The 22,469-nt window shown below is 36.7% G+C and overlaps 1 protein-coding gene across 1 annotated transcript; it reads left to right on the top strand.

The window, feature by feature from the left end:
- Window positions 1–243: 243 nt before the first annotated feature.
- EPYC (epiphycan) lies at window positions 244–21,992 on the top strand. The gene is made up of 6 exons (XM_054827956.1): window positions 244–411; window positions 13,878–14,031; window positions 16,759–16,917; window positions 18,449–18,651; window positions 20,180–20,275; window positions 21,822–21,992. The coding sequence occupies exons 1-6, from the start codon at window positions 244–246 to the stop codon at window positions 21,990–21,992; spliced, it is 951 nt and encodes a 316-aa protein (XP_054683931.1).
- The last annotated feature ends 477 nt before the right edge of the window (window positions 21,993–22,469 follow it).

The raw sequence follows: 22,469 nt of genomic DNA, 5'->3' as shown, positions 1-22,469 counted from the left end.
CTAAATTGTCTAAATGTTAGTATGGCCAAAGCAGTCTGCAGAAATTTTCAGATCCAGGGACTTTTCATGAAGGAAAACAGAATAACCATTGAGTTGTCATGAATAAATATGAATTATCAATCAGAAATATTGTTGCATACATAGAAGTACTGTACTTGTGTGATTAAATTTTCATAGATTCCTTCCAAATACCATATTACCCACATTTTGTCCATTTTCTTCTCTTTCAGAAAAGAAAGCAGAATGCAGACCTTTGTAAACATTTTTCTAGGATTTTTTATCTTTAAGTCTATTGTAGCTGCGCCTATCACTGATACTGTAATTTATGATTCTGAGTTCTATGACGTACCACTTGGAGAGCTGCCTCACCCATTTGTCTATGATGAAAATGAGCAGTCTGACCAACTAGAGGTAATCAGAACTTCATTTATTCTCTTTCCAAAGTGCACAAATGCAGTGACTACTGATGAGGTTTTGTTGGCCATGAAAACATTTATCAGACAAATCTACTCATGTGGTTGCTATTACCTTTGGTTGATCAACAGTTTTCTGTGCTAATAACACACAGTAGTTTATTCACATTTTCCCTAACCTACAAATGTGGCCAAAATATTTCATGATTTTTGGTTTTTTTGGTGGTAATCTTTGAGAGCAGGTGAAAGCTACCATGCTTCCCTCAGGTCCCCTTGCATTGCCACAAATTCTGTTGGAGATTGTCCTTATGATTTACCTGTCTGGATGAGGCACCAAGGCAGTTGAGATAGGACATGCAGTATTCCCCATTAAATGAGGTTGTGAAATGCTGTTTCCAGAGGTTATTTCTTACAGTAATAGATATGTTCAATACAAGTATTTCAGGCTACAATTGCTACTGGTTTCTATTTCTGTTAGGAAAGTGGGCAGAAGGAAGTAAAAAAGAAAAGGGAAAGCATTTGAATTGAAAAACAGGAAAATAAGAAGAATTACTGAAGAAAAACTGTTGAAATTCTGTTACAGTATGAGATAGTAACATGTGCTGCCGGTACAAGCAAGGGACTCCATTTGTTGACTTAAATGCCTCCTTCCCGTCCCACATTCTTGTATTTCTCTACCTTACTAAAAGGCTACATTAATTTTAATCACACTCTACTGCTTAGACATGGACACAATTTCCCTGAAGGTGATATATGTACTGCATGATTCAGGATTGAGTGCAATAGAAGTTGAGTGAAAAATAAAACATTTAAATAATAGATTTTTTTCGCTATTACACATAATATTTTAGTACTTTTTCACATAACAGTACATAATTCATGAAAATATGTTCCTTTGAGAGATTCATGACTGCAGCAGGAGGGACAGGAACTAGTCTTTCATCAAGGTGAGATCAAAATTGGATAGCAGCCTTGAAATCAAAGGGCAGAAACAATTTAAGAATAAATATATCCCAAAACCAGAGAACTGAAGAGATAAAAATAATCTCAAAGTTTTCACTAAGATCAGAACCTTACAGTTAAAATTGTCTTATCTAAGAAAGACTGAGAAGAACTTTGCTCTGAAGAAATCACTTTGCCTTTGGCTTGCTTCCCTGTGCCATGCAGAATCAAAGCTCTTTGAATACCCATCCACTTGAGCTTTCTTCCCTGATAAAGTCACCCCCACTTTTAGTCACTGGATACTTGTGCTCTCTGTATTTCACATTGACTAATAAGTCACAGTTTCTGTCCTTATTCGCTCTTAAAAATGAAGCATTTATCAGTCCTACAGAAATAGCTTCCTTCCCAGAAATGGGAGAGGCTATTTTGTATGTGCCTTGCCACCAAGTTTTTCTTATTCAGACAATAGATTTCTTAGCAATGCATTGAATGCTAAGTGGGACTCTGCTGTGCTGTGCTTTCTCTGTGAGGTCCTATGACACTGAAGGATGGGGTGGCCCCTTTCCAAGTTCCTGAGTGAAGGACAGAGACAAGGCAAGGCGCCTGTGGTTCTTTTCCAGCTGAAAGGAAATTCAGGATGATCAATATTGCACTCAACAAGAAAAGATACAACAGGTCCTATCACATGTTGCTTTTTTTAAAGAAGCATGGAATAGGCAAAGAGTCCAAAAGGTCTTTTCATTTTGTCTTATAAACTTCTTTTCCAGAGCAGGATTGTCTCCCATTACTAGGCATTTCAGACAGCCTTCTTAAAATTCGTGAAGGTCATCCATTATAGCAGTTGGAAGGAATGTTACTTTGCATATGGATGGACCTCCCTGTGAGAGCCTTTTTTCCTAGATGTTTAGCCAAAAACTTTTTTGCTTACATTCCTCTTACCATGTACCACCCAAAAGAAACCTAAGCATTCACAATTCCCCTAAACCCAGGGGAGCTCAGAGTGGTCAGTGCTGTAGAAATTAAGCAGCTTTTATAGATGTGCATGTCAGTCTTGCAAGTTATCTTTTACACATTGAATATTATTGATGTCACTCGAGTTTTAAACAGAATACATTTGATTTCTTGATCATGGTTATGACTTTCCTCCCTACAATCCTGTTATCGTAAAGATGTGGACAACACAAGTGGCTCTATGTGTAAAACCCAGTATTTATGCAAGGTCACAGGTTAGTTTTTATTATGCATAGCTTAAATGATGAGCAATACCACAGAGACCCAGACAAACAGCAGGCTTACATTAGATCTAGCCTGTGTACAATAACTCTTTAAGGCCTGGTTTCCTTTTAGACAACTCTGCATCATATCTTTAGCCTTCTGAAATAGTGGAGAAAAAATGAAATAGCATTTTCTGTTGTTGCTGTCTTCAGTTTAAGATTTTAAAATTCACTTATGTGCAAATATAAATCATTCTGTTTAACACTTTTTTAGACTCATTGGAGAAATGCATACTTTTCCAAGGTTGTGTATCGGACTGATTTTCAGCAGGTCCAGGAGACTCACTGTTTCTAGGACTTCAGATGCATGTCGTTCCTGTTGATTTCAATGGGAATTAGGCACCAGTGCATCTTAAGGCATTAAAGTAAGGCACCTATGTCTGTATGTCCTTTCCAGAACATTACCCGTTGGGTACTATAATCACTCATTCAATGTGTAACCACCAAAATGAGGAAAGATCTAAAGATAATTAGGGAGGGATTCCTCCCACTCATTCTATGTGGCTAAAATTAGGTGTTGCATCCCAAGACCATCCTCCAAGACAAGTATGAATCATTCTCTTGGGATATCTGTTGTGGTGGGTTGACCCTGGCTGGCTGCCAGGTACCTATCAAGCTGCCTTCTCACTCCCCGTCCTCAGAGGGACAGGGGGAGAAATTAAGATTGAAAACTCATGAGCTGGCATAAAGGCAGTTTAATGAAGAAAAGCAAAGATTGCACGCAGAAGCAAAGCAAAGCAAAAAGATTTATTCTCTACTTCCCATCAGCAGGTAATGTCCAAACACCTCGTGGGAGGTAGGGCGCCAGTGCATGTAGCAGTTGCTTCAGAAGACAAACACCTTAATAATGAAGCCCACTCCTCCCCTGCTTTCTCCCCCATCCCCCCTTTCTCTCAGCTTTTATTGCTGAGCATGACGCCATATGGTATGGAATATCCCTTTATTCAGTTTGTGTCAGTTGTCCTAGCTATGTCCCCTCCCAATCTCTTGCCCACCCCCAGACTACCAGCCTTGGGGAGGGGAGGGGGTTTGGAGCAACAGCCTTGATGCTGCGCAAGCACTGCTTAGCAGCAGCCCAAACATTTAGATTTTAGAGTAACTTTAAGGTTTGGAAAAGTTACTTGACAATGGAAATCAGAGGTTATCTAGCGTTGCTTGCTAACATCAGCAGAGCTGTTTCATTTCTCGCATTCTTTTAACTGTATTCAATATATGTACATGGAACACATTTTTTAATGCAAAGATTTTGCATGTGGAAAATACTTGTAGTTGTGTGTGTGTTTACTTGGGAGAATTGTACTGAATCCTCCTCAAAGCTATGCATTGTCATATATTTGATGGGTCAAATCTGGGCTATAAAATCTGTGGTTTCCAAGTTCCTAGGTTAGTGAGACACAGAAGACAGCTAAAGCTTTGCATCCAAAGGGAAATTATTACTGAAAAAAACTTATATCATGGTAATATATCATTCAGAATATATAGTAATATATCATTCAGAAATAAAAAGTGTATAGACACTTTAGAGAGAACAGCATCAACTCTTTCACATATAATGGTAAAAGAAGGCAATGTAAGAGAAAAGAAGAAAAAAAAAAATTCTTCCTATCACCAAGGAAGAAATTTCAAGGTCCTAAAGGAGAAAGAGACTGAAAAGGAATATCACTGTAAGATAGTGTATAAGCTTTGTGGCGGATTTATCTTCTGAAACTGACAGTTACAACAGTATAAACATGAGCTGCTGTATCGCCCCTTTTCTTCACAGTAAGTTTCATCATTATTTTCAATGAATATTTATATCATAATAGGGTCCAGAGGCCCCAGTCAAGACTGGGTTTTCATTGCCCCGACTGCTCTGCAAACATACACAGATTTCCATCTTTAAAATGGACACGATTAAGCCAGACTGTCAAAAACATTCTTGTGTAAGCTTCTCACTGGTAAAACAGAAGGCTCAGACTTTTTCCCTCTTTGAAACTAAAACTTTGTTTGGATGCTGTGTGAGAAAAACAAATTGTGCTACTAGTGTCTCATAAAATCATATTGCAAACTTTTGATCACAGTGCCTGTTAAACATAACCAGTCTGTTTTCCTTCAGGTAGGAAAAGCTAAGTTAGAAAAATAAGAAATGAAAATATAGGAGCATCAGAAAAATATTTGCATCGATAAAATAGGCTGTCAGTGAGACTGAGAAGCAAGGGAGCTATCCTAGCACTGAATAAGCAGCACATCGAGGGAGCTGAATACAGGTTGGTCTGGGTCTGTGTACAGAAGAGAGGTGAGCTGGAAAGTACGATCCACAGAATAACTAGAAACAAGCACTGTGAAAGCCTGATATTTGATCCTGCATTGGCTTGTTGAATTTGAATCAAACTAACAATAGGATATTCAGGTGCCTGCACAAAGCTCAGAACTAGAGTCATACACACACATTCACTTGTACATATGTGCACATACACTCAAAGCGCCTCTGCTGTTACCACAACACACATGAAGATGGATATTTTTGCAAGAACTCCATCTTGCTGTTCTGCAGTGTTGAGAGATGCTTACACTGCTGTTTCTATCTTTGTGGTGGGTATCTGATTAACTAAGACTTCAAGGTGGATATGCAATGACTTTTCAGGACGTCATGTACACTTTTAAAAAACTTGTGAATGGGTACAAGTAATGTAGAAGTCAGATAACCACATAGTTGATAAGAGAATTAAATGTACCATTTGAAGCTTTATCCCCAAATAGGAAATTTTCTACTTTTTCAGAAACGCTTTGACTATAGCTCCTACATTCACTTGGCTGTTCATAACTGATTCCATATGCTTCTCTACAGATGTCTTCACAAAAAGTGAACATTTCTGTGGAATAAAAAGTAGTCATGAAATACCTGAGTGATGTTTCAACTATTTTGTCATATAGCAAAAGCAAATAGCAGAAATACCACAAGACGAAAAGGAAGGATTTGAAATGGCATGGTAGTTCCGAAGTTCTAGTACAACAATCCAAGAAGCGCTCGTGTCACCCACCTACCGACCTGAAATGTTATAAAGTCTAAGTGTACTTACTGGCTAAGATATTCTTAAGCACCTAAAACTCTGATACTGGGCATGCCATTAGTTACCCCTGCCTTAGCTGAACAGAGTAACTACATCCTTCTTCTTACCTCAGACTGGGTAAGATTCTCTAAGTAGTTGTCCTGGTCTGAAAACATGTAAATTGGTCCAGCTATAGGGCTCATTGCTTATGGGTAACTATCACAATGTTTGACATTCCTGTGAGAGGCGACATCTGAAACCCCAGAGTAAGATTACATGGACCTTTTACAGTAGATGCTTGCTACCTCAATTTCCCTGGTCACTTAAACTATTTCCCTCCCCGCCCCTTCCAGTTTTGTGGCTTCTTCCAGAAAAAAGTAATGTACCTCATCCCTACTGAAGTCAAATAAGAAACAAGGATACAGATATTTTAGAAAATTACCCCAAATTCCTAAATTGTACCCATGGCTATATATTTTCTCTGAACACTGTTAAGCTAAATAACATGCATTTCTATCTCATTTTAAAATAATTTAAGATAAGCATCATTTTAGAGCCTATCAAAACAGGATCCAGAGCATGGTTTGGTACACAGCTCAGAGAGGGAATGGTTGTGGTTCTTCTCTGAGTCTGCTCTGAGTCATTTCTATCTTTGTTCATGTTTAGTGATTGTCTGATGCATGGGACATTAATAATCCTTTGAAAAGGTCACAGGTATTACTCAGTTCCTTTCGTATTAGGCTACATAATCATGTTTCCTTTGGCTTATTCTCCTTCTCCTGCCATGAGTTTTGCCTCTTTGGATGTATTGTGGCTTTATTTCAACATCTCACCCAAACTTGCTTCTGGCCCCCATTTGGTGGTTTGGATGTCTTCTGAAACAGAGGGTTTTAGGGTGCCAGCCTCCTCAGGCTAGCAACTCATATCTCAGCTCTCTTGCTTCTTGGATGAATGGAGAACCAGCACCTTTGTTTTCATCTGAACTCAAATAGAGTAAAACAGGTGTGCGAATTTAGCAGATGGGTTCTTTGAATTACTTAGGTGCAGGAATGAGTCATTCCCTACACAAATAGCCTTAAGTGTGAGACAGATAGCACAATAAATTCTTCAGAACGTGCATAATTGCCCTAATGAAATTTCTGCCTGAATCCTTAGCTACACAATAGGTATCAGGCACCCGAGTTAGTGAAGTAAAACTTCACTGAATTTCTTTCCCTAGATTCCTCAGTGCAACCTAATATCTTGTTATATGCTTAAAGACTTGGGGCATTGTCAACCAGCATCAGCACAGTTATTTTTAACAACTTCTACCTTTTTTTAGTTGGTTTGTTTAAAGAAAAAATAGTGTAGAAATGGTACTGAAGTAATTGTATATAATCCATAGCAGCACAATCCCTGTTGTGACATCACAGAAATCTGGGGATTGAAAATTTACTTTGAATGTTATTTCCCAAGAAGGGCTTTGGCTCTGGCTTTCTTTACAGGAGATCTAAGCCTGAACCAGCTTCCAGTTTCTCCTTTTCAACTTCCACTCCCAACTTAGCTTTTATTAATAGAAGAGGAATGAGTATCTGTGGATAAAATAGCTGCAGCTATTGATCCTGGACATACAATTCAGATCACATGTTCAAGAAAAAATAGGAAGTAAAAAAAAAAAAATGTGCAGGAAAAAAAAAATGTTTTCTTATTCCTTTTTTGATATTGGTGTTCCTTATTTTTAGAGTTCTGAAAGCAATGCCTGTTATGATGCAGAATGTCCCTTCCAGTGGCAGGAAATGCATCACACCTGTGTCCTCAGCACTTCCTTGCACCATATTCATGTCCTAGACCTGTCACTAAATGTTAACTGATTTTACACTGACAGGACATTTCTATATAGTGTAACAGTCCACTGTGAAGACAAACCTAAACTATTAGAAACTTCTCTAGTTTTGGAGATACAGCAGCTTGTGAGCACTATGTCTGTATCACTGCAGGCTACATGCATGTACTGGATTGGGTCAAATCAGATTAAATGTCTTTGCACTGTAAGCTGTAGAAATGAGAGGAAGAGCACGTCTGACACCAGACTTTGGCCTTGATGTCTGGTAAAAAATATGATTGCCTTTACATGGTCTCCTTTACAGTCAAAGGAAGATGGACAGGCACCTCAGGAAGTTGATTCACGACATAAGTGTGCTGAACCACCCTCAGGAAGTGATTCTTCCTCCACTATCGGCACCAGGAGCGTAAGGAGAATAAGCTACTAAATACAACACTGAAATTAAATGTCTGAAGTTAAGTTGGGTGATTCTGGTCCTTTCTGTTCATGTTTCTGACGCTGTTTGGTCATAGTTCAGATTCAAAGGAATCACAGTGCATTTAGGAAAAGCCAGGCTGGTGAACTGAGCAAAAGCATGTTCAGCCCCAGCAGTGCCTGGTCTGCGTGGACTGCATGAGTTAATTTTGCTTGAGACCCTGAATCCTCCTTTACAGTGAGCTCTGGAAGTCCAGCTGACACAGGTCCTTACCACAGGGCTGAGGGCTGACAAAGTTGCTGGTTGATACTCTGGTCATCTGAGTGATCTCCAACTTTGGCTGGCTGTGTATGTCTACTTTGTGGCTTGGATCAGCAGGAGCTCCTGTGAAAATCTTCATTAAATAGCTGGGGCTAGTTTTCAGTCCCTTTGTGCTTTATAATAGTGCAGAGCGCCCTGTTCTGATTTCTAAAACTGGCATATTTCTCTTTGAAATTTTATGTCTTGCAAAACTTCATCACTGTTCCAAAGAAAAGCATCTGCTGCAGGCTAACTCAGATATTGCATAGCCCTCAAAGCAGAATATTAGAAATAAAATCTGTAATTTCAAATACAGTGTTGGAATGAGACTTTGACTTCATTTGTACTCATGGAAATCCAGATTAGCTCCATTTATATGGACTTCCTTCGTTCTCAGACAACATAATTAATAAGTAAAATCTCTGTAGCAGTACTGTGCAGCATAAATGTTTTTACTTAGCTAAAATCAGACATGACGTAGGTATACTTGCTTTTGAGACAATTAGCTTTAGGATATTCTGTGTTCAAGGTGCTAAAAAGACTACTTCTCTTGCAGAGGCTAATTATAAGAACCTCAGAGTCTACCTATATTTTCCAAGGCAGAAGCCACAGACTAATTTCTAGAGAACTGGGTTACAACTCTAGAGCTTTGTAACTTAAATGTTATGGTTGGTCAGACTGAAGTATGAATTGAAATTCATGCATGTATGCGTGTGTAAGATCCAGCAGAAGCAACAAAGTAACTTTAAAAACTTAGAAGGCTTAAAGGGCTAAAAGAATAGCCTGCACTGAAAATGAAGACACTGTACCCGACTGCACCACTTCCAGACACTGTTCCCAGCAGCAAAACTGAGGAATGGGTTGTTTATTCCAAAATCAAAGGTCTTGCACCCTGATAATGTTGCAGCACAGATGACTTCTCAGTGAAGACCCTTCATCCTACTACCAGCAGACAGGAAGTAAGGTTGTAGAGTACAATATATATCATTTCTTTCCATCTTAGCCACCATGAAATCACATTTCCAATAGGGAAAAGGAAGCAACGGGCGGCAACCTGGTGTGAGATTGATGGATGCTGGAGTAACCAGGACTCTGAGGAAAAAGATTGCCCCATAACAGCTGGTGAATCTTAAAGGAGATAAAACCTGTCCAAAGATTCGTTTCCAATGCTTGTTAAGAAGAACCCCAAAGGCACTAAAAGCACCCAGTAGCTTCTGTACCTTGTCTTCTGTGTTGAACGCAGGAGATCCTGGCCAGACCACTCGGCCACACATGTAGTTATGTGGGAGTATGTGGGTGTAAATGTGCAAGTGATTAAAATCTGAGAGAATGAGTGTGAGTAGGTAAATTTAGAAATTAGAAATTAGAAATTTTATAAACAAGTATCACCTTCCCCAAGATCTCACTGAGTTTTATTAGACTAATTTCTCCACACAACTTATTTATGTAGCTCTGTACAAGAAAATAACAATTTATCTGAGCTGCGTAATTTGCAATCTAAGTAGTTATTGCATTAACATGCAATGGCTTACAGATCTATTTTTTAAGATAGAACAATATGAGAAAAGAAGACCTTAAATGCAAAATTCAAGAAGAAACAAGTATGAGCCACTTTTGGAAAGGAAAACAAACCAAAAATGTCTACCATAATTAGACATTTTCTTGTAAGCCTTTGGTAGTTTCAGAACAGCTGTGGGGGGAAACTAGTTTCCTTTGATGGGTCAGTGTGTGGGACAACTGTCCCTTCAAGTTTATAATGTCTCTTTTTAAGTTCTGAACTTTTGTTTGTGTATTTAAGTATATTTTTTTGCAATAAAAGAAGCACTGAAACAGATTCTCCTGTGGATTTAAATTATTACATGTAATATATCAACTCTGATCCTAAAAGATGTAGACATAAAACAATAGACAAAATATCTGCCACTGGAATTACACCACCTCAGAAGAAAAATATTGCAACTGATGGCTTCCAGCCTTGCCATTCACCTCTTTAAATCTATTTATTTTCTGTATTTTATCACTTTGCATAGAGTGGATCCATAATCCTCATATAGGTTACTCTTATCTACGTTTCTGTTCTGTTCTGTTCTGTTCCACCCCTACTGACTCCTAGCCCACAGGGGTTTTTTTCACAGCTCAGCCTCCTGAGCTGTTTCTAATCTTAAAAACCTTTTCATTTGTCTCCCCTCGTTTTCAGCCAATGGTGAGAGAGAGATAGCTAAAGAACCCGTCCTAAAATAAGCATCTGTGGTCAGTGGCTGCAGCTACTTTTCAGAAGTATCATCTCGTTCTCTGCTGTGAAAGGTTGCTAGCATAGACTAAATGCTTAGCCTATGGATGACCGAAGTTATGAGTTGACTTTTACCAATTGTATTTCATCACTCATTGATATGTTCAGATTTCTGTCCTCTTGACTTTTATAACTTCCTGGCCTGAACGTGCCTCTAAATTGGCCATCCACATTAAGCACTTTCATTTGTAAATGCAGTTCTATTGGATAAATATAGGAAGGGGAAACATAGATATGCCATGCAATCTTAGGAAAGATATTACTCTGCTTATGGCATGCTTTGTGGCTAATATTTTGCACTGATATTCTCTAAATGTCTTAATTGATTCCAAAGACAGAGTAGGGTAACTATTAACCACATAGTTAGATGGCTAAAGATAGGTGATGTGATTCCCTTTCAGTGTTTTCTTATGCCATGTATTAAATCTGCATTGGAAGGCTGATTATGATTTGAAGACTTGCAACTATTGTCAAAGAGAAACATGCTTTATTGTATTTCTCTACAATATTCTTCCTACTTTGTGATTTTTCATAAAGATTATTCTTAGAGTAGCAATGGAAATACAACCCCACCCCAAACCCCCCAAACCCTATGGAGAAATCCCATTAAGGGATATAGAATAATTTGTTTCAATTTTTTAGTAAAGTGCATGTTGCCAAAAATAAACAAACATCTGGAAGATGAAGGATCATTCTGTCCACTATATAGTCCAAGAAACATCTTTGTCTTGTTACAATCTTGTGTGATTTATCAAATATGTAAAAGATAGAAAGCTGCATGCATCAGATGACCGATAATGGAAAACAGACTTTTACCTTTAGGTTACTGGTTCAAGTCCAATCTATGTACAGCAAGCAAATACTGCTCACGCTCTGGATCTGGTATGCAATACACATGTATCAGTGAACTCCTACTCCGTTACCAGTGTAAAAATGGCGACATCATTAAATTCACTGTTATAACTGGTATTTTTTGGCAGTCACAACTGGTGCAGGAGACTGAATAGATATTGATGCTAACTGCTTGGAATGATTTCTCTAGAACCCAGATTTAGCACATTGGCAAGGAAACTATGGGGGGATTTTCAACTGTGGATCTCCAAAACTAGGTAATATCCTGTAATAAAAGAGAGAGAGATAACAGTCTAGAAACAGATTTAATACCTCTGCTTTGGTACCCAACAGCTACAGTAATTAATCAACTAATAACACCTGAGAAAGCCAAAAGCAAATCACAAATCCCAAGCTAGTAAGTTCCACAGAGTATGCCCTCAAATATTCAGAGAAGTGGCAGTCAGTGTAGATGACCCAAATCCCATGACAAGTGAAAGGAACATTATCTTAGGTGTGATGCCTATTTACAGACTGTGTCTTGAAAATGGTCTTCTGCATAATACTATTTTCAGTAGAACTGCCACAAAAGATGCATAAAAAGTTGTTAATAGGTCTCAAAATCTCTGGATTTTGTTCCAAAGTTCAGGACAGAGGCTCTTTTATCTGATTTCCACAGAACTGGTGAAGATGTAGACTGCATGTGCAAGCACTTTGGTGCAGAACTATCCTGGGTCAATAAAAGTCTGGAATGCATCTCTCCCTCTAGGCTTCCTCCATTCAGAGAACATCTGTCCCATTTCCTTTGTTCACAAAGTCTTCTTTTGATTTGTCCCCAAGTCCATTCCTGGTTAAGCTGTCTTACTGTCATTGCTGCAGATGGGAACATTGTGTATTTGTCTGCACAAAGCAACAAGGTACATCCTTACTCTTACACCAACAGGTTACTCAGTCATAGTTCAGCTGAAGTTCATTTTGCTCATTTGATCACACTGCATTTTGCAAAGTTATGATCCTAGTAACTGTATCGGGCATTTTTATCCATAAATCCTACTTAGTAATAGTATCTATGGCTTATTGGAATACAACTAAAGAATATACAGAGGACCTGAAGTGTGTTCAGTCAAAATCTGAGTTTTTGAGGTTCAGAGTTGATCCTGGTTTTTCATTGCTTCCATACTCTTTGTCTTCAGTGAAACTAATAATTGATGCAAAATATTTGAACTTATGGCCGCTATATAACTTAAACCAAATTATTTCTGTGCAAAAAGTGGTTTTTAGATGATTATTTAGATGTTCTCAAGCAGTCCAGGGTCATAATGCTTAATACTGCTAGTAGTGATATATAGTTACAGTGCACAGATTCCATTGTGAAGTGTGAAGTGTTTTCTTGTTTTCTTTTAACCAGTACCTTAGATGTGAAAAACCCTATAAGGACACTAATTCATTGCTGGGGATTAAAAAAGAAAAAAAAAAAAAAAGAAAAGAAAAAAAAAAGAAAACCAATGCATTTTCAAAGGAGGCCCTGGGTTGGTCAAACAATATTACTACATATGGGGAAATCAAGATACAGCGGTAAAGTAACTTGCAAAGGTCACAGAACTAGAATGGATTCTCAGTGTCTGGGTGATTACAATAAACTACTCTGCCTCTGTGAAAATGTAGGCCCCTCTGCAACAAGCCTGGCAAGTCTGCAGTACTCTTTTTATATGGGGTGATATGATGCAAGAAAATTGCCACATCTTAATTTTTATCCTGAAGTTGCCATATAGCAAAATCAACAGAATACATCTTTAGAATCACAGTTAACACAATAAATTCACTGGTTTGACTTATTACGTTGAGAGGAGAAGAAAAAGTAAGGTTTCTAGTTCCATGAAAGGATCTGCCAAATTTTATAGGATTTTTCTAAATCAAGATTTTATCTGACATTTCTTATATATATTCTTAATTTTTCATAGTACATAATGCATCCACTGATGAACGAAGCTAACCAGTGCCTTCTGTTATTCAGATTGAGAAAAAAAAATTGACAAAACCACTGCCAACATATTCAGAAGTAGTACGTGAACTTAGACTTCAGAATTCTTAGATAGTAAGATTTTTAAAGCATGCTACTGTTCTTAAAACAGAGCCTGCACAGCTATATTGGGTTTGAATTTATGCTGGTACAATTTACAATTTTATGTTTCACAGCAAATTTTCATTTGTCACACAGAATATATCCATTTTTATCACAAATCTAATTTAACTTTAAATAAATATGGAAAAAGCATTTTGTTAGTACATATTCTCGCTAATGAAGTATATGCAGTGTGTATGCATGTGTACATACAACATAACATTTAAAATACTGAGATAAAAAGTGAATAAGCATGTTGGAGTTTCGTGAATTGCTTACATATCATCAGAATTCATTATAGCTGCCAGATAAAATGCAGATCAAGCACTAAACCTCAGAACATATATGACCTCTAGTGGGAGTATGAATAACTGGAAAAGAAACAGCTGCCAGTGGAAGTAAACATTAACATTTCCTATTCCCTCTTAATTTTCCCTAGACAGAGATTGGGACAGCACTACCTTCTGTAATTCAAGAGAGTTATTCTTCTGCACCATTGACAGAAGAACCTGAGGAGGAAGCGTCAACGCCAAAATTAATTGATGGGTCTTCAGCACAGGGGTCTGGGGTTCTTGGACCCCAAACTCAAGATGGTTAGTAGGAAAGAGAAATGAGTTTTGCATGTGTAGTTTTTCCTTTGAACAAGCCCACTTCGCTTGGTTATGAATGTCTACCTCTCTTACTGAAGAGGAGTTATATAATTTCTGTACCTCTCTTACTGTAGAGAGGTATAACATGCCTATCTTCAATGCTTTGAAGTCATATAGGTGCCTAGTCAAAATGTTTCCACATTATTTCACTACAAAAATGTCTGTGTGCAAATGAAGATTTTTTTTTTTCCAAATAGAATTTTGCTAACAACACTTACAACATTAGCAAAATTTGCTAATGGTTGGCAAATGCTACCAGTCTTTTTTATTGACTTATATTTTAATATCATTACCAACTATCTTTATAATGATTTGTTACATGATTTTTATAAATGTGTTCATACAAAATACAATTGAAATGTTGAACAATTTTTGACCATGAAAACTAGAAACTATGAAGCTTAAGGAAACTATTTAGAAATTTTGGGTGAAGCTGATTTTCTGTTCTTCTGAAAAGCTATAGTGAAATAAGAACTTTCTACATCTCACAGGGGAATTAAAATTGTAAAACACAATCTGTCCCTCTTCCACACAAACATTGTGATGCTTATAATTGGCATTTGTTAGCAGCTACTCTAAACTCTTGTAGTTGAAGCTCAGCAGAGTTTTCCACTGTTGTGATGGGTCTTTGTGTTGTATGCTGATCAACACACAATAGGAAAAGCCTACTTTTTACTATGCCCGACACTATATCTGAGTGCCATAGAATACAAAAGAAAAAAACAACAACAAAAAGAGTTCATGCTTCCAAAATTGTGTGTTCAGTGAAGAGAAATTAATCATTCCTAGTCTTGTTTTCATACATATTACTAGCGAGCCTTGGCCAGACAAAAAAAATACACTGATGTCAAACCAAATAAAAATGGAGATGTGAATTTCCCAGGAGAATTCTGAAAAAACCCACACAATTTCCTTCAATTTTGAAAGCTGCAGGATGTTACAAAACATTTTGCATAAATGTTACATATTATGAATTCTGTACCTGTCAACATTTTTGAGCACTGAATGCAAATCAACATCAACTAGTGCATCAACTAAAGATATGCGTGGGAGGCTCAAGGTTGTAACAAATCAAATCAGATTTTTTTTTGTGTGTCTTTTTTTTTTTTCAACAACATATTTTCCTGTCAGATGTTGCTGCTGTTCTTGGCTTGGTACTGGATAGAAGAGTACAAGACTCAGGAACATCAAGACAAGTTCATTTTTCTTGTTGATATCTTTTTGAATCCTTCCCATACCTCTGTATTTTTTCAGTCTACATCAGCCATAGGTGACAAATACCACTCCTTCAAGATCAAGAATAGAAAAGGGGAAACTCTCTTCCTGTGCTACGTTGCAATATTTTGAAAAAATGTCAGCCATCCTGAACTCTACTTTCATTTAAGTCTAGATTTGCTGGAATTGTTCAATGCGTGACGATTCATTTTTCCCCTGTGTCAGGCTTGCTCTCTGTAGCTAATTTAAAATGTCCTGTGGAGGAACTGAGAAAAAGTATAAAAGGAGTCTCAGCTCTCCAGATAGGTTATTCCTGGACACTCAAGTAGAGATTCTCAAATAAAAGAGTACTCTGGTCACTAATTCTTTAATCTTGTCCGAAGAGACACCACTTATATACCCCGCCCTTCGGTTAGTTACTGCTGCCTGTTGGTAATTGACACAGATTAAAAAGGCAAATCTTCCATGTAGCTACAAGTGATTTGGGAAAAATCTCATCTGCAAGAAAAGCAATTTTTATATTCATTAATTATGCTACTATTTTATAAAATAACCAGAAACAACCAGCCATCTGCTACAAGGAGGAGGAAAACATGAAACAGAAAAATATTTTCTAAGAAACAGATATGCTGATTTAGACTCATAATCAAAGAAAAGATGTATCAAAAATTCAACACACAAAGCAACTTACAACTTTTCCTACTGAAATTTACATTCAGACAACACACTCAGTGTCATAATCCTCACCAAATTTGAATAATATCATCAAAAGAAACTTATGAATTCATTGTATTCATGCAGTTTTATAACTGAGATGAAATGACTTGATTTTTCATTTTCATGAATTTCTGGTGGTAACCAAATATTTTGTTTACATGGTCTTCGAGTTACCTTAACTCAGACTGATCAAGAAATTTTTCATGATTCTGAATTTCTGAATCAGAAAATGTAATTAAACATGCAAAGGAAATTGAGGTTCTTCTCCATAGCTCTGTAGGAAAATATTAATTTCCTTCCAAATTATTCAGAAGTACTATTTACAGAACCAAGCTCGGGAAATCATAACAATTTTGCCATCGGCTGTTATTTCTCTATCTAGATGGAAGTGCACACTTGCCGGCTAAGGGGAAAATGATCTTTGGCTGGCTGCTGTCACCTAATATTCTATTGTTATAGTCTGAGAAACACTGCATCAGAAAAGTAAGTTGAATGACCTTCTAACAGGCATAGGCAGGAAAAAAATCAAAACCAAACACCCAATCAGTTTTAAACAGAATTTAATCGCTTTGTTGTTGCAGTTATATGATGTGGTGATCACAACAGAATGGGAGTGAAGTTTATCATTGACAAAATTTTATCATTTTGTGCTTAGGTGAGCATTTCATTGTAGCAATTTTCATATCATTTTTGGACATTTTTTTGTAACAAACTGTTTTCTTTTAAATTCTTTGATAGGTCTTCCCACTTGCCTTTTGTGTACATGCCTAGGGACCACAGTCTACTGTGATGATCGTGAGCTTGATGCTGTTCCACCGTTGCCTAAGAAAACCACATATTTCTACTCACGCTACAACAGAATCAGGAAGATCAACAGAAATGACTTCGCTAACTTAAGTATGGATAGCAGTATTGCTGCAATTAGCTTTGATTTCTATTATTTCTGGCTCGTACTAATCTAGGACATACTGATTCATTTCATGTAATGTTTGATGAAGGTAAGATTATACACATAAATGCGCATATGGAAAAATGGTTTGCCACTTTTGAATGTAAAGGTTGAGACTTCAAATGTGGATTCTCTATCAAATTTTTGATTTATTAGAAATAATAATGTTCATCTATCTTTTTGCTGTTACCTGTAATCAGCTTTAGAAAGATAGAAAAAACCCCAAACCTCATGGAACATTTGTAGCATATTAGAAAGTACTGTTTTCCTAAACAAGACAAGTTCTTAGGCAGACATACTTTCAAATATTTGCACAGTATCTGTGTGAAAGGAATTTTACCTTTAAATTTTACCTTTAAAGCATATGTTCATTGGTTTACTCCAGACTTATCTAGGAAAATCTTCAGCAAATGAAAACTGCTAATCCAGAACCATTTGTGGCCAAAACTGGCCAAAATTGGTGATTTAGGAAGCTTATGTTTTCACATTTCATACTTGACATTCTTAAAGATAAATGATTTTTCAGGAAGTATTAAGCCCATCCTGTTTAGGGATAACGACAGCCTGAATATTAAGCCACATTCTTCGGGGGTTTTTTTGTTGTTTTAGATCTAACTTTCTGTAACTAGTGCTTATTGATTTCATGATGAGAAGTGTGGAATCAGTGTCAGAAAAGGCTGCTATAATAATTCAGGGGAATGCAAAGATCCTTTTATGACAGAAAACTATAAGGGTTTGGCTTGCTCAGAGATGAAGGTTTGGAAGAAACACAGCTGGTATATAAAAACCCCAAGGAGAATAAATACTAAGAAGAGAGAAAATTTATTTAGGCCAAAATATACTGCTAGCATAAGAATAAAATAAAATAAAATAAAAATGAAAAACATTCTGGGTGGAAAACAGAAGTAAGCCACAGAATATCACATTTAAAATTAATGCATATTAATGCACTGATATTGAGACATTGTTCTTTTTGCAAAAAATAAGTTTCTTTGTTGATTGATTGATTGATTGGAAAAAGTGTTTGAATGTATTTTAGAAAAAACTCAATATATCAAATTTCTTACATATAGGAAAATGTTGAAAATAAAGAAACATGTAGAACAAGGTAGTGGAGAATATGTTTATTTCCCTTTAAATGTTATTTTTCCAAAAGATAACCATTTAAAACATTCCCAGAACACACAGAAATTTTAAAATTATTAATTTTAAAATATTTCACTGAAAGATGTATGAAGAATGACACCAAAATTCTAAACAGGATGAGAAAGAGATGTTGGTGCCCTTCCTTAGGAGAACTGTTCAAATCCAGTTCATTGTATTATATACAGAAAGAGAGAGCTGTCACATAGTGGGTCAGGAATGGATCTGATTCAAGGTACTTCACCTGTAATTTCAATAACCCATTTTCCTTTTTCTTTTTTAAAACACTCGGGAAATACATTCTTACGTGTTTGTTGTATCTTATTTCTCCGCCAGACAATTTAAAGAGGATTGATTTGACGGCAAACTTTATATCAGAGATCCATGAAGATGCCTTCCGGAGATTGTCCCAACTTGAGGAGCTGGTGCTCCGTGACAATAGAATAAGGCAACTCCCTGAGTTACCATCAACCTTAACTTTCATCGATGTTAGTAAGAACAGGCTTGGTCGCAAAGGAATACGTAATGAAGCATTTAAAGTAAGTCTGGGTTTGATGGGAAAATTTTTTCTGCCTCTCTCCAAAGGATGTGGTCAGAAGAGCAGCCTAAGCGTCCCTCTACAGTAGTAAACCTGCTAAGATTATAGGTACCATGACTGTGCTGGCTGCTGGGTAATCTAAAAGGATGGAGTAAGAGGTATGAGCACTATCAGCTGGACATGAGAACCTTTTTTATTCTTCTTTACGAAGATCCACACAAGACATGTGATGGCACACTGTGTTTGTATCTATGAACCAACTGGTCACGTGACTAGCAAGACTCCAGAAAGCTGCTTGGTGTTCCCTTAAAAGTAGGCGAGAGGGAAGGGTAAAGCTGTGGATCCTGCTGCTTCACGCTTACTCTGTCGTGTATCTGCATGGGAGCTTGCTAGAGTATTCATTAAATTTATATACTTTCTTTCCACCTTGAAAAGCAGGGAAATTGGAACCTCTGAGTGATTGCCCTTCCTTGAGAATTTTGGTGGGGAGAAGCAGCTGTGCACTGCTCCTAGTTGCATGTGAAATCTGAAGTCATTATAGAATATAGGCTAGCTTCATATGTTAGACCTGGCTCATATGCACTATTTAATTGCATCTAAGAATGTGGTTGTAACCACCCATCTTTGAATTCCTCCTTTGGAAGACAGGTTCCTAATGAAGCAGCCCACAGCAGTTAATGAATAAGATATTTTCTCCTAGTCCAACATAAAGCAGGTGTTGGGAATAGGAATGATGGGCTAAAATCAGTCCCCCAAATTACAGACTCTGGCCTAGCACTCTGTTTTTCTGCACTCTCCCGATTTTAGGCATGAAGGAGTCTCAGCCTTTATCTTCCACATTTGCAAAGAATCTTCACCCTGATATTTCAGAGTTCTGTCAGTAGGAATTAAACCAGGGCATTGCACTCGAAGAAATAGGTACCGTGATAGCTTTTGTGTGTAAAAAGGGGGCAAAATGAGAGTATTCTACTGAGCCTTATTGACCTAGCTAAGTTTATATCTTACTATTGTTATAATTACCAGATGAAGCTGCTTCTTCCACTAAGTCAGGGAGAAAATTATTTACCTTTTCAAATGGAACGAGACATTTATTTTTAGCTCAGGCATTTCTTATACAGTTATAATTTGCTTCAACACCAATACACTTCTGCAAAATTGAGTGAGCTTGTCACAAAAGCAAGAAAACAGACAGAATAAAAAGCCTTTCTGCATAATGACTGGGAGAGGCAGTATTTTTGCTTTAGAATAACATCATTGAAATTGTATCTCTAATTATTCTCTAGACATTTCAAACATTTTTTTTCTTCATTTTAATCCAAACATGTAATCATTAACAGCAACAGTTCTCAGCCTGTGCAAATGAAAGTTCGTGACTCTCTTTGAATTTCTGCCTTTTCAACCATATCACGCTGAACCAAAATGTGTTAGTATCCAGTGGTGCTCATTGCAGTGATAGATTTCAAATTTGCTTACTAGAGATTTTCAAAAATATCTGTAATTTTCCCCTGCCTTTTTCCTTCACCCTCTAGGATCTGCATGAACTGCAGCATCTTTACATCACTGACAATAACTTGGATCACATTCCATTGCCACTCCCCGAAAGCCTCCAGGCTCTTCATCTTCAGGTAGGCTACAAAAGTAAAGGTTATATATATCACGTTCAAATAGTAAAGTAAAACTGGAAAGAGTAACTATTGTTTTGTTTTTTTCTGTTTATCCAAATGTATACTTACTTGATTAAGCAAACTATTGGAAACACACAATTAACTAATGAATGTAATATTTGAAAGAAGTAAAATTGAGCTCAGCTGAGCTTTAATTATTAGAATTTGCAATAAAATAAATGTAAAATTCTAGATTTATTGTTAGTACAGATTAAAGCTAGGTTCACAGCTGTCAACAGCAACAGTAGTAGAGTCTTCTAAGACAGAAATCCCTCACAGCGCTCATAGATATCTTCCAACAGGAATACTTTTAGATACCCAAAGAAAGTTGCTTTCCATATTGGTTGTATCTATACCCAGTACCTTTCATTCTCTTAATGAAGGTCATTCCCAGTTGCTAACATTTTTTCAGCCAAACTTTTCCATTTGACTGTGTTGGAAAATCCCATCCATCATCTGTCTGTAATCCTTTTTTTTTTTTTTTTAATTTGCTTTTACCTAAACCTTTTTTTCTGAATTCTTCCTTTTAACCTTTTCCATCTCTGCTTCTTTCCCTTTATCTCCTCTTGTACCAATGCTCAGTTTTGATTATCAGAAGATGTTTTTATTTATTACATAGTAGAGAAATACATCCTTTGAATAAATAACCTGGTATACCATACATGATTTGATCTCTATCTTTCAATAAATAAATCTATAGAAATACTCTGCCCACTATTTTTTTTTTTTCTTTCACCTGCCCATGCCTGTTAATTAAATATTCAGTGCTATGTGCTACAGACAAAAGCTAGTGAGCTGGACTTTTTCCACACCAATTTCTGACTAGCAAAGGAGTGGAGAAGGAAAGAATTTTCAGACAGCCCTCATTATAGGCAATGACCTTTTTTAGTCTCAATTTCCAGACAATATTGTATTCTAGCAATTCATTTTTGAAAATGGTTCACTTCAGGAACAAAAGCTCAATGAAGATAAGGTATATAAGAGGAATTTAAATCAAAGAAATAAAACCTAAACCATTCAATTTCCCTATATGTATACAGATGTGGGTTAATCTAATATGAGAGGGCCTGGAGGAAAGAAATTTGTCACAGATCAAATTGCAGAATTGTGCCTTTGCAGGTTGAGGTATATCAAGCTGTCAGGATGATAATTACGGTTCTATGGTTTTTGGACTGGCCTATGCTGGTTCCAATTTGTGTTAATAAGGCTCTTCAGTGTGATACCGGAAATGAAAATGCTCTGTACTTCTACCAGTCCCCTCCTGCAAAGCCTGTCTCTGCTACATGGTTTGAGTTACTTAGCTTTGAAGCTTTGCACTGGCCAAGAAATTTTCCCCATGCTTGGAAGGTTTCTCTGTTGATGATTTGCAGCCACAATCTGGTCCCTTGAGTTCAAACAAGTATCTTTCTAGACACTGAAAATACATCCATAAATTGTTCTTCAAAGAGTAAAAAAATTACTTTCAGGCAGATATTCTGATAGGGTTTTTGTTTGTGGTTTTTTTTAGAACAACAACATTCAAGAGATGCATGAAGACACTTTCTGCAAAATGAAAGATTTTACTTACGTACGTAGGGCTCTCGAAGACATCAGACTGGATGGTAATCCCATCAATTTGAGCAAAACACCTTATGCATACATGTGTCTACCCCGTTTGCCAGTTGGTAACCTCATCTAAGCTTTGACAGAGACCAATACTGTCATACACTATAAGAATCTTTACAGACAAATTATTAACTCACTGCTACACTAAGCAAGATGCTTTTTTTTCAAATCTCATTAATTTGGGAAATATTTCTATTAATAATGAAAGCAATTACTGAGATACAAAGAATAATACGAAATGCTAAAAGACAACTCCATTCTCTACCCAACTGTAAGTTGTATAGCAATATCAGGAAGAATATTTTACTAAAAAAACTGTACTGAAGGCAATAAAAGATCATTGTAAATGCAAAATTTTATGCTGAAGTATTAAGATCTAATGTATGAATTCTAAAGTAAAATTATTATATATGTTTAAATGTAACTATAACATAGTAAATAAAGAAATAAAACATGTGTACACAATAGAATATTTATTTCCTTTTCATTTAATTAAATATTTGTCTCAGAGACAAATCCATTTTTCTACCTCTTTCCTTAAAGGTCCCTT

The sequence above is a fragment of the Grus americana genome, chromosome 1 (genome assembly GCF_028858705.1).
Source record: "Grus americana isolate bGruAme1 chromosome 1, bGruAme1.mat, whole genome shotgun sequence".
Lineage (NCBI taxonomy): Eukaryota > Metazoa > Chordata > Aves > Gruiformes > Gruidae > Grus > Grus americana.
The sequence above is the reverse complement of the archived record's forward strand: the minus strand, read 5'-3'. Positions and strand labels throughout refer to the sequence as shown.

What these genes read in the sequence shown, in the direction of transcription:
- EPYC (XM_054827956.1), top strand. Translation starts at nt 244, where the DNA reads ATGCAGACCTTTGTAAACATTTTTCTAGGATTTTTTATCTTTAAGTCT. An exon ending in AGCAGTCTGACCAACTAGAG is followed by an intron (nt 412 to 13,877) that starts GTAATCAGAACT and finishes AATTTTCCCTAG; the next exon opens with ACAGAGATTGGGACAGCACT. An exon ending in TGGACCCCAAACTCAAGATG is followed by an intron (nt 14,032 to 16,758) that starts GTTAGTAGGAAA and finishes ATTCTTTGATAG; the next exon opens with GTCTTCCCACTTGCCTTTTG.